The sequence below is a fragment of the Bombus fervidus genome, chromosome 17, assembly GCF_041682495.2.
Source record: "Bombus fervidus isolate BK054 chromosome 17, iyBomFerv1, whole genome shotgun sequence".
NCBI classification, from domain to species: domain Eukaryota; kingdom Metazoa; phylum Arthropoda; class Insecta; order Hymenoptera; family Apidae; genus Bombus; species Bombus fervidus.
Genome location: NC_091533.1, coordinates 7,957,280 through 7,972,707, shown reverse-complemented (window position 1 = coordinate 7,972,707; position 15,428 = coordinate 7,957,280). Strand labels below are relative to the sequence as shown.

General features: G+C 35.6%; 1 protein-coding gene across 3 annotated transcripts in view; it reads left to right on the top strand.

Annotated features, from left to right (window-relative positions):
* Positions 1 to 15,428, top strand: part of Crp (transcription factor cropped) — a 160,829-nt gene that overhangs the window by 127,411 nt on the left and 17,990 nt on the right. For all 3 annotated transcript variants that reach the window (XR_011802184.1, XM_072020577.1, XM_072020576.1), the window contains exons 3-5: positions 12,665 to 12,815; positions 13,876 to 14,141; positions 14,250 to 14,704. Coding sequence is in view for 2 of the 3 variants with exons in the window: in XM_072020577.1 (XP_071876678.1) it covers positions 12,665 to 12,815; positions 13,876 to 14,141; positions 14,250 to 14,704 (872 nt within the window). In the remaining variant the exon portion in view is untranslated. The remainder of the gene's footprint in view (positions 1 to 12,664; positions 12,816 to 13,875; positions 14,142 to 14,249; positions 14,705 to 15,428) is intronic.

Below are 15,428 nucleotides of genomic sequence, written 5' to 3'. Positions count from 1 at the left end.
TGTTTCGTTAGAGATATTAATGTTTCCTTCGTTACACGAACCACGTCTCGCGTTTCTCTACGAGCTCGTAGAAACTTCGCGTTATCTTTCCTAGTTCAGAGATTATCTTACCAAATTTCCTTGTAATTGGAATACTTCATAGACCACTTGCGATCCAACGCCTTCGAGCTGGCTGTAACTTCGATACGTTATAGAAGGGTGCATCTTCATCAGGTAAATCCCTAAATCCAGCCGAGAATAATATTAGTCGAGATCCGCCCGTTGCACCGTTCATCCGATTAATGTTTCTAAGGCTCGCGATCGATGCCGTTAGATCCACCACGGTGTCTTATTTCTTGCGAATTTTAATTATCGGTGTTTCTCGTCGTTCTTCGTGCGCATTACGTTCCTACGTAAATAGAAGCTTTGAACAAATTAATGGAAGCATCGTGGTTAATATTCCTAGAGACTATAGAAATTGTAGAGAAATTGAGTAATAGAGAACGTTTGGAAAATTCGGAAATTATTTCTGTGATGGACGGTGTGACGTGTTGTTGGTTAAATCAATAATGAGACGAGTTCATTTAATTAACTATATTTACAGATATTTTAAAATGTAAAATACAAAGTTAATCGCAAGCGTTGCTCGCTTGATGTTATTCGTTATAAGATTGCGCGATACTGCGCTATTGATATTGATTCGCGCGACTAAGTGAATGACTGACTGACTCGATACTGATATTAATTCGTGCGACTGACTGTGTCTGGAGGACATGGTCGTCTATTTATACTGATCGAGGGGGGGTACCGAAAGGTTTGATCTTGTCGCAGGTTGTAGCTTGCACGTAGCAGTGAAATTGCTTTGTCCAGAGTTTGTTTATTACATTATGTGCGTCGTTAATCCTCTGTGGCAAAACAACTAAGCGAGGCATCTTCGTATCGCAACGTCCTAAGACGCATATGCCGCTACATTTCAATGGAAGGATAGTGTAACTATATTTTCTACATATTGTAGATAGTTTATATATATATATAGCGAAAATAGTTGGAAATAACTTTCATAAGAATCTTTAGTTGCGTTTATAAAAATATAGATTTGGATATAAGTCGGCAATGTAAACATAAAGAATAGTCAGTATAAATCCTTTTATTAGCAGCATCTGTATATATTTTTAAACCTAATACGTATCTCTATAAAAGTATACTTTCGATTCACTTATCCGATTTCCCAAACTAAAACAGAAAGTCCTCGTGATATAACCTACTCGATCAAAGGATAAAGATAAGAAGAATGAAGTAAAAGACAGAGAGAAATAAGAAGAACGAGGAAAAGTAAGCGAGCAACGTGTAGTGGATAGGAAAGAAGAATCTAAACGTGGAACAACGAAGCACGCGAAGAAACACACATTCCCGAGGGGACACGGAAAACTAATAGTTTCTCGAGTCTTTAAATAATGGAAACGATCAGTTGCAATCGATTCATCGGCCACCACGACATACCTCTCTCCTTTCGCCGTCTCTTTCCACTGCACAGACATTCCCACGCGCATTCCAGCCGCGCGTCTGCGCTTGCATTTTGTAAGCAATTAACTTATGTACGTACATAAAAATCAGAAAAATATGTAACCTACTAAAGCGAACGATCGATAATATACGTAATTTGTAAAAATTAGTAATAAAGAGAAAACCGATGGTTCACAAAAATTTGACCATTACGCGAATAATTAGAAAAATTCACAACTTTAAGAAAGTAATGCTTAAAAATGGAATATTCGTATTTTTTAACAACACGAAAATATATCGACCAGTAACCTACGTAAAAGGCGCGTTAAATGCCGCAGATTCGGAACTAGACAGTTGATCAGGGACGGTTAATCGAGTTCGACGTTGGCACAAAAGTGCATCGAATCAGTCCCGCCCCTCGAAAGAAGGTCATGTCGATTCCGGAACGACATGGCAATGCGCGCCGGTTGACGAGATATTTTGGCCATCGTCGCAGTTTCTCGGTGTTTTTGGATCGGCCCGTGGCCGCTACTCCAAAACGGCCTGCCGACTCGCCGGGTGTAATGTCCTCGAGTGCACGTACGAGAGTACACCACGTTCAGAATGCGGTTGCATAACGTTGCCCCCACTTGTGCTGTTGGTTATCTGCTCGCCACCGACTCTCCTTCCTTTCTTCTTCTTTTTCTGTTCAGCTCGTCGTCCCTTCTCTTTTCAATGCGGTTGATTTTCGTTGACTTTGCGTTTTTGTTCGATCGATTTTTCCTCTTTTCCTCGACCCTTTCTTTGTGGCGCACATGGCTGCGAGTACGGTTCTCCTTTTCTTTAAATTTCGAGTCACAATTTTTCTTTTCTCCTTTTACTTGTTTCCTATTTGAATGTTCGGGCAACTAATTTTGAAAGTGTTTGATGTTTCATACGCTTTCGTAGGAGCGGTCGAGCAAGTTCAAAGGAATGTGGAGCGAAACTTGAGTAAACGTTGAACAGTGGAAAAATGGTAGTATATTTCGACTGGATAAAACAGATGATAATTTAAACTTTGCAATTTTTTGAGGGGTATTGAACGCAGGATAAGTCACTATTTTCTCTTTTCGTTGTACCATAGTAAGGTACGGGTTCGTGCCTTGGCAAGATGTCCAGCTTTTCCCAAGACCGCAGAACTCGAATCCACTTAAGTTATTTTTCTTCTCTTACGTTCTCATGCCAAGTCCTCCAAATTCACTAGCGGAGATACTCGATTCGTTTCTATATAGGATACGTGTTTTTAATACGGTAGCCATAAAAAAACATCTCTTATTCCCTTCTCTTCTGTATAATTCGCTCAACTATACCATCTTTCTAAATTACGTCTTTCGTTTGTTCCTTCTCATTAAATTAACTCTGGTACTTCGCGTATGTACATTTGTTTGGTGTTGAATAGGTAATGTGATTTATGGGAACTAGGATTGTGTGGGAAGTTTTATTCAACGTTTCCTTGGAAATCATCTGTCTGTTTGATGTATTTTGAAAAGGTATTTTCAAAACCATATCTCTCTTTAACCTCCTGAAAGATATTTCCTTTAATTCAGACAATTAACATTATTACAAACGGTACTTTCTTTTACAAATGACCAACACTATCTTCAGCATCTACTCGCTATCTATTTTCTTAGGAAAATAAAAATAATTATATATATATAAATAATACAGTAAAACTAACATAATTCCATATATGAATCTAAATTATTACGCTCTACAATGACAGCGATCGAGTGTTAATATCAGTTGAAAACGCATCAAAAGCAAAGGAAATCTGAAAAAAATCTCACCTGAAGTTCCGCGAAATAAAAAATATTTTACCACGGTAATAGATAAAATTCTCCTCTGAGAAATAATTCCATTTTAAATATTTGCAGCTATCTGTCAAAATGAATAAAACAGGGCGCAAGACAAAGGGAAGAAAAGAATAATGGTTGACAGAAAGAAAAATAGAAATCCCTCCCATAGTTGAAACGCAGCCTTGTTGCCTAGCTAACGTAAACGTTTTACTCGCCCACTGCATGGTCTATTAAAGCGAACGAGAATTGCAAATTACCTGCATTCGTTCGTCTGTCATGGCACATTGCGGTCAAGCGTCCCGGCGCCAGACGACGCCGCAAATGCGGCACACCTCGTGTCTCCAGCGTCCACCGGAAACGTACGAATATATTCCTCGAGGAAAACCCTTTGTGTCTACCCCTTTTTCAACGAATCAACCCTCTTTTTCTATTTTTCGACTCTTTCAACCTTTCGTTGTTGCCAGTGGTCGATCGTAGGAACGCACATTGCAAGAGAAATATTCTTATCTTTTGTGCATTTTTATCGCGTGGTTTTACATTTCTTTTTGGGTTGATGGTATTTTATATTCGAAACGCGAAGAATGCAGAAGCGATTTGTATCATTCTGTTCATCTTCGACTCTAGGTTCTCAAATTTAACGATGATACTTTATTAGAAGAAAAACGAAAACAGAAGTTTCAAACTAAATCGAAGATCCAAAGGTTTTCCGGCCTCGGTATAAATCACAGAATAGCGTAAACGCCGAAGAGTCGCGTCGATTTCAGTCATGTCGGTTCGAGTTAGGTTAGTTTCGTCTTTCAAAGACAGATTGTCGAGTAGGAAGTGGCTGCTGGCCAAAATCGACTGAATTTACGGCTGGACCACCCCTATAGTGCCGAGATTCTTACTATTACGTCGTAATTGCCTTGACAGACAGCTTACAAACGCGTTTTCAACTTTCGAAAGGATGGAGAGTGCCGAATTCCCATAAAATTAACATTTTATTCGAACCATTCATAACCACGGCTTGAATGTGATTGCAGTTTCAAACTTTTTAGGAGATTCCGCAGGCTTGCCGAGTCTTTTTTTTTTTCATTTCACTGAGTTTTCTTTTTTTTTTTTACTGTGCCTCGGCGAATCTCTAATTTGCTTGAAATACGTCGAATCCAAATTCGTAATTTACCCTAAATCGGGATACCTCATAAATTTTTCGATCTAATTTTTTCAGGAATGAAATATCCTGTGAAGAAATTTTACCACATATTTTCCATGTGTCTCTATACAGAGTTAGACCTTTGGCAATTGTACGACGATTATTGGGATACCGTGTACAATCGATACGCATAAGAAATATCTACAGTCTACACGATAAAATTTATTCGTTTGTAACGAGGTTTAAGCTTGTAAATTCCAAACGTCCGGATCTTTGGAGGTATGTAGTTACGTGGATACATGGCTACATTTACGATATTAGATCGGTAGATGTTGACGGATAAATAAGCGGAGAACGGTGACTAGTACTTACTCGACCGATTCGAGTAGACTTAAATGAATCGATCGTTTAGCGCGAAAGGAACAAGCAATACGTCCGGGATTATGTAATGCGAACAGTCGCAAGAAAGGAGGCATTCCTTGCTCGTGTACTCAAGATTAGCAATGTTATTTATACGTATCTACTGTCTATCGAACAGTCTAATGCTTTCGAAAACGTTATTTATATCTAATATTGCATTACAATATTACGAACTTGTATTTGAATTTATCGAATATGTAACTTAAGGAATTGCGAAGGAAAATTAATTCTGTACTTTTAATTGTTTGCAGAAATGTTGAAATTTATATTTATAAAGTATGGTAGGTTGCATAATATTCACCTTGGAAAAAATGTACATTCATAGATGATGCTATATTCGTATAAAAAATTAAATTACATTGATTGTCCAGAGGTTCTTCAGCTTGTTAAGCTCGCTGCTCCGTTTAGGTCTTTCAGGAAATTCCCAATTTTCCACACAGATTTAATTATATTTTTAGTAGTTGCATTAATCGCATTTGCAAACGTGCTAATTTACTTGGCCATCGATTAAACTTATTCTGCGAGTCGCTTCCTGTATTCAAAAAGAATTGATAGAAATACAGTGCGTAATTGACTAATACCAATGGCGCAGCATTTGTGGTGACTTGTTGTTACCAATTGCAGGTATTTGTTTATTTCATATTCTTGTATTTATTTTTTATATCGAAGGCTGGCATCCCTATATATATAAATGATAATAATAATTACTATAATTATATATACAGTATCATTATAATAATTGTTATCAGATAAAGTCTTTCCGTAATTCTGCTCTTTTCTGCGATACCTTTATGAGAAATGTATTATTCCTATCGCTAGTAATTAATAAAAAAAAAGAACAATTCTGAAGGGGCGTGTATAGGTAGATAAACTAATGTTTACAGTTCTAGAAGAAGTACGATCAGGAAAATCGCTTTTCTTGAATTCGTTCCAGGTCTATATTGGATCTACGCGAATCTACATAATGGATCTACATGTAATGGATCTCGTTTGAATTCTGTCCAGATCTAGAATTAATGTACGTACATGTTCGATTTAGATTCGCTTGCATCGGTTTCTAGTTTCATCCAATGGCACAGGATTCGTTTATCATTATTAGGTAATCGACTTTCTTATTAGTGGTAATTTATTTCAAATACTTCCTATCAAAATGTGCATAATAATTTGCATTACACATGCAATTTGTTTCCATTTGTAGCAGCAGGAAACCTATGTACGTATATAATGTTTTATTAGAAACACAAGTATCTTATTTAGGTCTTCGTTACAAGACCCAGACCTGGAAAAAATGTCTTTAGTAGCTAAATGGCCGAGTTAATCAATTAACAAATCCTATTTCATATATATTGTTTCGAAAATTTACTTCTCCGAGTTCTATTACTTTTCTATCGTGTATAAACAATACACAACGAGGACAGCTCGAAGCCATCGCTTGGCGAGAGAATTCTCTCCCACCGAAAGTCCTGACTCGGCCCTGGGGAGAATCGAATCGTTTTCTTCTTGTTGTGTCGGCGTCGGCGGTGTCGGCATTCCAAAGACCGAACACGATGCAAGAGAACGGCCACAGCCGGCCACCTATCGTACTCGCTCTCACTTCGTGCTGCAGTTTCGCGTTCCTTTATGATTCTGCGTTCCATCAATAAAATCCACCCCCTAGCTCTCCCCTTTTCTTCACCTCTTCCTACCTCACCTTATTGTTTTCTCACCATCCGGACCACTCGATTAGCTTTCTTACATCCAGTTCTACTAAAAAAGAAAATTTTAAGGCAATTTTCTGTCGTAAATCGACTATTTTCCCAAGCTGCTGAGAAAATCAAGATACGACAGCTGTGACCGTGACTGAATGGGCTGACGACACGGACCGATCGATAGGAGCGAAAGACTAGAGGGCATAATGCTCTAGCGCGCAGCTGGCGATCGAAAGAAAGGAAAGTTCACAGCCGTAAAGCGTGATTTTAGCTCGTGACCCTACCTGCTGAACTCATTTCCACGCGCAGCTACCTCATATTCTTTGCAGTTTCGTGCAACCGGTAGTTCTATTGATATCAGGGATCAAATTTATCGAAATAGATGTGTCAAGTGATCTTCGAAATATTAAGTTGGCGGTTCAAGCTAAATATTTCTAGTAGTATATTATTAGGGTGGAACGAAAAAAAGAAAAAAAAAAACTAAAATTATGTGACTATTTTCTCGTAGTAAAAGAACTCCACTCTTTCAGATTAATCATAGAAAGCAAAAGGATTAATTCTCGTTCGAATGAATTTTTAGGTTCCTACGCAAACAAAACAGTTTTACATAGATAGATTTCGTTAAAGATTTTTGTATTCGCAATATTTTAATTACTTATGATATTTCAGTTCTCATAAATTTCATTTGCTTTCGAAATAGTATAATTCTATATAATATTCATGGTATTTCCGTCATCCGCTGTATAATACGATTAATCCTTTGATTATTTACAGTGGTAACATTAATTAATGAGCATTGTTTGTTTGATTGTTTGCAGTAATAACACTAATTAATAATCCTGTTATTTTGTTTTAATTTTGAAAAAATTACCGTGTATTTTTTCGCGACACGTTGTTTATCAATGAATACACGTTTGTTTTATTAACGACACGCTTTTTAAGGAGTTCCAGCAAAAGCCATTTAAAAACGCATAAGATTTCATACACATAAATTGGACTCAAGGTCTCGTAAGTAGTTGGCGAATTTTTTTGGCGTCACGTGTGCTTGCTTTAAATAGAAAAAAAGTTAATAAATTAAATAAATTTCTTTTTACTGAATATACTAGACGAAACCAGTGAGTGACGTTTTATTATAATATATCTTGAAAATATACTTTTTAATGACTGTTAAATTTAAACCGTTCACGTGTTCAGCGTGTGATGTAACACGTTTACATAACTCTAAGAGAGGTTTTTTTAAATTCCTATATCCAAGAATTGTTTTAATTCAAAATTTACGATTTTCCTTGTGTTTGATATTTATTACATATTATATCACTACCAAGTAGTGACACACATAAACGCTACATTACTCGTAGAATATTATCCTTGTCCATTTATTCTAAAACGAATTTATATATAGCGACAATTATTAAAGTTTTTCGTACGTAACGTCTAACATGATTTTTTAACATTTTTATACGAATAAAATTTCATCAAATCGAATCATCGAAGATGATCAGAAGAACCAATTGTTTGTACGAAACTTTCTGAGCGGAGTTATTTAAAAAAATTGCCTGGCCAGTCGATTCGACTGGCCGCTTCCTCTCCGTAAATCGCTATCTGCGAACGTTCAGGAAACGTTCGAGGATCGACCTTGGCCCGCCACGACTCTGCAGAATGGTATTAACAAGATTTCGGCACGTGCGTCGGAACTCTGACCGAGCAGGCCGTACGCGTGGCCTTTCGGCTCCCCTAATCGTTATAGCCGAAAAACGGCATAAAAGTTGGCATCTCCTAAGTAAAATTCAATCTTTCGATCTTAACGTTGAAAAAAGATTTTTCTTTATAAACTGAAAATCCTTCGATATGTAGAAATCTAATTATATATGCGTATAATTATAGCTGTTTCAAAATGTATGCGAATATATGAAAATCTGAAAAAGCACAGAAGATTATCGATCTATGAAACGCAGAATTCTTTTCCATTTGATTTTGTAATTGGAGGATATACAGAAATAAGATTATGCAATTTTAGACCAATAAATATCGATACTAGTGTAATGTAAAAAATTCTTGATTTATAATACCTCTATTGACAATAGTAATACATTTATATGAATATTCATAACAAACGATATATTATTTTTTGGGAGAGGAAGCTTTATAAACCGCTCCAAAATATGAAAGATTTTTATAGCATTCGGAGAAAATGCGTATGAACACGCGAACACACGATTTGGTCACAGACATTGCGAGTTCGAAATTGAAACCCGGATGATTTAGCTAGATCACGCTGATCCCGAAATCATGGCAAACAACGACAACCATTTTTATAGCTGTTTCTTCGTATTGTCGGCGTCGATTGTCTAGAGGTAAAAAATGGATTGCCTCGAATTTAAGCGATCGAGTCACGCGATACATAATCAACTCCCAGTTCGGTGTTTTATGAGCTTTTAATTTTTCTATCTTCTGTTTTTAAAAGGCAAAAGAAGAAATAGAAATGAGAATGCTCGTGATATATGTCCAGCCATGATTTTTCGAAAATTAATAATTAAATTCTAAAGTATTTTTTTAATTTGATATTTCATATTTATTAATATCCCCAATTACATCTCCAGTCGAAACATCAAAGAACATGAGAAAATTCCAATTAAATATTTAACATTTCTTTAAATATAAAGAACAACTAAATATTCTGTATTCATTTTTGTGAATTATCAAAATTCTTCTAGCTTTATTAATTAAACAAATTTTGTAATTCCGAAATGAATTAAAACATAAAAAAAGGATTAAGATCCGCGAATTCTCCGAGGAACGCGGATTCGGTTCCATCTGGATCGCTTCCGGTTCTCAATGTTAACTGTGAGTTTTTAATTGCACAAATAAAGAAAAACATGCGCGCAAGGGGCAGCTCTTTTCGTTCCAACTCCTTGTGTCCTTGACAGATGCCGAGTGTGTTCGCGATTATGCTCTAAGATCGGGCTTACATACACGCAAACGCAATAATAAGAGTCCGCGGAGGGACTCGTACCCGGTTCCTCTGATATTATTCTTCGGACATCCTTTCTCTTTTTCGTCTTTCTCTGCTTAAGACTTCTCCTCTACTCTAGTTTCTTCGTCATTTTCTTCTTTTGGTCTTGTTACAGCGCACCTTTGCATTCTTTCTCCGCCTTTCTCTCCTCTCACGAGCGATTTTTTTCCTCTTGTTGCTTCCTTTCTGCCTCGACCTTGCGGTCTTTCTCGTCTTCAATATTTCCATGTGTTTTACGTATTTATGCGAGTAGAAATATTTTAGGAAAAGATTTTTTGTTGATCGTAAGATCGTAAGAAGTTTTTGGCGAATTGGCTAACACTTTTCTTCGCTAGTTCCTTTCTTTCTCATTTTTCTTTCCTTTCGACGCGAACTATATTTGGATCGTTACTCGCCCAAACCGAAGATTCAATCATATGATGTCATAGATGTATGTAAATATGTATGATTCGTAATATAACGCATCGTTAACATTTTCTTGACCTCTCTCACACACTTAATACGCTTACACACGTTTAAATTAGCTGCTCGGTTTATGCAGATTTATATCTTTTTATTGGGCGCAACTTTTCTATAGAAATGAAACTGAAATAGGGCAATTTATTTCAATTGTCATATATGCAAATATTGTATTATACTTGAAGTATAATCTGTGCGATGGATAAATTTCAATATTAAAATATCTAAATGGATTTTTTAAGTGATCCAAATGTCACTTTAAATGAAAATATCTTTTCTTATTTCTTTATTTTGTGATCTTTTATTATATGTTTTTTATATGTTTATATGTTTTCTTCAAACCATGTCAAATACATCATCATATATTCAATACCAAATTTATATCTCCAAATCGATTTTTCCCTTACGTCTCATCGCGCTGTCGTTGGAATCGAATGACTTTCTTGACGAGTAATTTTTGATCAGATTTATCGCTGTGCCTTTTCATTTGCCCCTGAATGGCGCTAGGTGATGCAACCTTAAGATTGTAAGCCAAACCAAGCCACACGAGGAGATATGGTGATACGAACAAACTAAATTTTTCTGCCATTCGATAGTTCCACCAAAAGTTAATCTTCATCGAATGTTACAATCGTTGCTATAATAGATTCCAAAGGTCAGATCCTTCTGAAATGTGTACATAAATATAAGCATTATATTTCATTAGTTGTGTCCATAAAAATATGGATTTGAAAAGAATCGCAAGCTTTGCAAATTCTATATTTCGTACCTTTTATAATAAGTAAATTTTATAAGATAATTGTAACCATATGGTTAGTTTTATTCTTTGATAATAGTTTTTGTATTAGTAGAAATAAACCGTCAAAAAGTTTAAAACGTATAAACTTTAGCTCCACTGATTTTAACTTAAATTTAATTCTCTTTTATATACGGTGTATCGCTTAATTCGTGTATGACTTCATATTGCGAAATATCATGTTCTATGTATTTAAATTCTAGAAATTCTTTGTCCGTGCTTACACGCGAGCATAGACGAATTACATGGAGTTTTAACGAGTTGTGAAATACTTTCTCGTTATCATGATATTTTGAATTTAATAATCCAGCCTTTCGAAAGAGGAACAATGTGTGCAACAGAATTTAATACAATTACGTTAAATTAAATTTTAATATATTCATACTTTAATATAATAATGTATATTAAAATCATAGAATAATTTCCACGAAAGCAACTGTTTTTTTTTTATGCTCTTACGAATCTACTTGGAAATTGGTAAATTAAAAAAAGAAAAACAAGATTTTTCTCAGTATAAAGGAGAAAATAGATAGATAAATCATTTGAACGATTATTTTTAAAATAATACAGAACAAAAATAAGAATAATTGAAAAATTAGAGAATAAGAATTACAGATTCGTAGTAAAATAATCATAAAGTAAAACCAGTGAAAAAAAGCTCAATTTATAATACAATAATTCTACGAAACATTTTTTAACGTGAATCCTGATCTTGCTTTTATCGCATCGAGAAATGCATCTGAACCAACAAATTAATCCGATCCAAAACGAACAAATCTAGAACAAAAACGAAAAGAAGAAAAAAAAAAAATTGAACATACTCGATTACAGGAAAAAATTATTCATGAAACCAGTTCTTCGATTAACCAGTTAAATGTCCTTTGCATCATATGCATAATCACAGTGGAGACGTTTTTTAAATGTATATTACTTGGAGTTTCGAGTGGAACGAGTTTCAAGAGAGAAACAGCTGAAGATGGCTTCACGACACACGCGGGCATCTGTTCGTTGGCCACCTGTCGGCAGGTGCAAAACGTACAGCCCGTTACCTTCTACTCCTGTATCAATTGGCCCTTTTGTTTTCGCTGCCACCACCACCATTCCCGTTTTACTACGTACTACGTGCGTACGACACGCGTACGTCGCTGTTCCGGATGTTATCGACTCGAACACAGACCCATGGTGGTCCTTTCTCCCCCTTGATAAAACCCTTTAAGCTTCAGCCATATAAACAGGAAGTATCTTACACCCCCTCCTCTCGCTTGTTTATTTTGTATTCAGACACAGATTGCGAATAATTCTTTGGGAACATCTGCCTGTGGAATGAACCTTTATTTTTTTTAAACTCGGCCTAGTTCCGCTGTTTCTTGTCCTTTGTTATTTTATAGAGTTTAGTTTGGTTCGTTTCGAAGGTTTTTATTGATTGAAAGTATAGCGAGATATGCCAGGATGGCTTTAGTAGAAGTTTGTTCGTTCTAGCGTCAGTTTGTTCTAAAAATATATAGAACAATTTTTATATCGTAATATTCGAACACCACGATACCTGACAAATACGATGAAAAAATTATTTAGCGAGTATTGACTTAGAATGGCTGGAATAGATATTGATTTTGGTAAAACGTGTATAAAGATAAAAATAGTAGCAACACACGCTTTGAGGATCACTTTTTAAATCTTCGATACATCGTTGGGCTGCACTTGCAACACTTTTAACAATTTTAATTTATACTTTGTATCTTGTATCTTACAATATGATGATCATCGATGATATTTATCGCATAGATTGTAGAATATAGATTATTAACGTAATAAATACACCAAATAAGTATTTATTTCAATAACATGGCATTCTTATTTCAGGCTGCGATACTTCAGCAGACTGCCGAATACATATACCAGCTGGAGCAAGAGAAAACCCAACTGCTGTCACAGAACTGTCAATTAAAGCGACTGGTGAATCAACACGAGGGTGGCGATGTTCCGATCAAGAAACGCAAACCGGACAATCAAGGTGAGTGTGTTCACTTCGATGTAAAGGAAATTGACAATTTTATTTATAACGATTATAACGTGTCATTAATTAAATAGTATGTATCTCAAGTTGAAACTATACAATACGTCTTAAACGTATACAAAATTGCGAATCAAATATTTGTATGATTTTACTACCATAAAACTAATCTATCATTCTTGGAGGAAGAACGCAATCTGCGAACGGACGATCACTAATTTACCCGCGTCATCAGAATAACTTGCTTTATGATACTGACTCATCGGGAAGATTCGTCGAGGAATTTTTTAATTTGTCGGTCGAAAGTGGTGTGGAGATTAATATAGGCGTCGTTCGTCATTTTCGCGCGAGTAATTACATTCCTGCAGGCTCTGCCGGATATTCTATTCTGTTCACAAGAGGGAAGAAGTCGCAATCCGATCGATAGGATCGAAACTTCGTTTACTTTCCTTTGACTCTCACGGCGCAGCGCGATTAAATTTTCAATCTTACGCATCGGATAAAAATAGGGTTGCTTCCTCTTTGTCTACGAAATCATTGATTTTCACCGACTAATAAATTATTTGAATATAATAAGCGTTGATTTTGTGATCGTCGTTCTTATATTTATAATAAGTTTATAAACTGATAACCTTTATACAAACTTCCATTTCATGACTACTGACAAGAGATATGACGAAGCAAATTTTATTAAAGATAAAAAGAAGAAAACACGCACAAAGTTTAAAAATTCAGCGCGTTATTAATTAATTCCTCGTTTTTCAATTTTATTTTATAATTCCAGTGCAAGTAATATCCTTATTAAGAATGAATTTATTTATTATATGTTATATACTTATTTTATTATATTTATTATTATTAATTCAGAAGTCTCGAATATATTAACACATTCTCTATCCTAAAGTAGTTTACTTTCAGAAGTTAGTTCTGTGAATTGTATTCTCTTCGAGCAAATCGACGATATGAAATACATTTAGAAACGTTAAATAGTGTAGAACTTAATCTGCTTTCGCTATATGTGATTAAGTAATGAATTATCGATGGAATTTGTTTGTTTCAGGAGGTGTCGTGGTTAGTCTACCAATGCACGTTAGCGAAAGCGGTGACGAAGGATTGGGCAGCATGTCCCCAGAACCTTTGTCGGTAATAACGGTGACCACAGAGGGACATTCTGTGGTCAACAGTGAGGTGGTAGAGCTCAGACGACAGTTGGAAAGGGAACGTCACGCGAGGTTGCATCTAGAGAAGCAGATGAGAGCTATACAGAGTCAACTGTACCCGGAAAGATACAGGGATAATCAACTGATCACTTATCAGCCTCACGAGGTAAATTGCATTGATAATAAATAATATAGTACATAAAAATTTCTCTTAATTTGTGAGAACAATGTGTAGAATATGAAGAGGGTGAAATTCTTAATTCCTGCTCTTCAGGTGATTGAACATACGGACAACGTGATCGCTCAAGAGACAGAGGAAGCGGTAGCGGCACTGCAGGTAGTTTCCGTGGTGTCCTTGGCACCGGTTGGCACGACGCAGACCGTGGACACGTCTAGTCCGGATCCAAGTTCACCACCCCTGTCTCCACAACCCGCCGATATGGTACCAGAAGAGATCAAGGAGGAGGAGACTGGACCAGGTTCGCCGAAGATCGTAACGTTTGGTCAAAACCAGGTGTTCTCCGCAATTGACGAACAGACTACCGGTGACTCTTTTTCCTCGTCGAGTCGTGTCACGTACGCCACGACTACGGGGGAGTTTAAAAACGCGTCACCTCAATATATCACCACCAGCCCCAGCAGGCCTTTCTCACCGGCCGCGGAGCCGCAACGACTACCAAGCGTCCTCGAGGCCGCTATGAAAGCGGAACCGAAAGTAGAAGTTGAGAGGTGAGTGTTCTGGTTTCCTGGTTTTTATTTTCTGTTAATATTATTATACGTATTAATATATTAATGTTGCTGGTTACATTATGAGTGGATGCAAATTTGTATTTTTAGGAGAATAATTAAAGGAACAGAACTGTATATTTTTGTATATTATGTGGGTTCTGTGTATTTTTATATCTTTGTATATATATATATAAATATATATATATATAAACATAAAAATCTGTAACATATTTATAGTGCAACTCGTTCCCAGCTTCTGTTTATATGCAACCTCCTTTATAGGTATTAGAATACTTATAAATAATTAATAATATTGTATTGTAATGTATGAATAAATATTAATTATAAAATAATAATTTGAAATAAATAAAAATATAACATTCTATATATGCATTGAATTTTATACGTATTAAATTTACTGTATATAGATTATAGATATAACAAATTTTATAAAATGGTATCAAAATAATGCCAAACAGAACGGTTTAATAAATTGATTGTTCTATAGGTGGAGTCATTTTTTAATATTAATTTCTTATAATATTTCACGTCTTATGTAATATTAAGAACATTTCTGGACAAGGCAATGTGTTAACAAATTTAAAATATGCTATCGTCTTACTTACAAGATATAAGTATTTCAATTTTACGATGAACTTTACGTGATACATTTATATAGCCTGCATTTAATATGTAGGGTAAATGTCAAGGTAAATAGTAACAC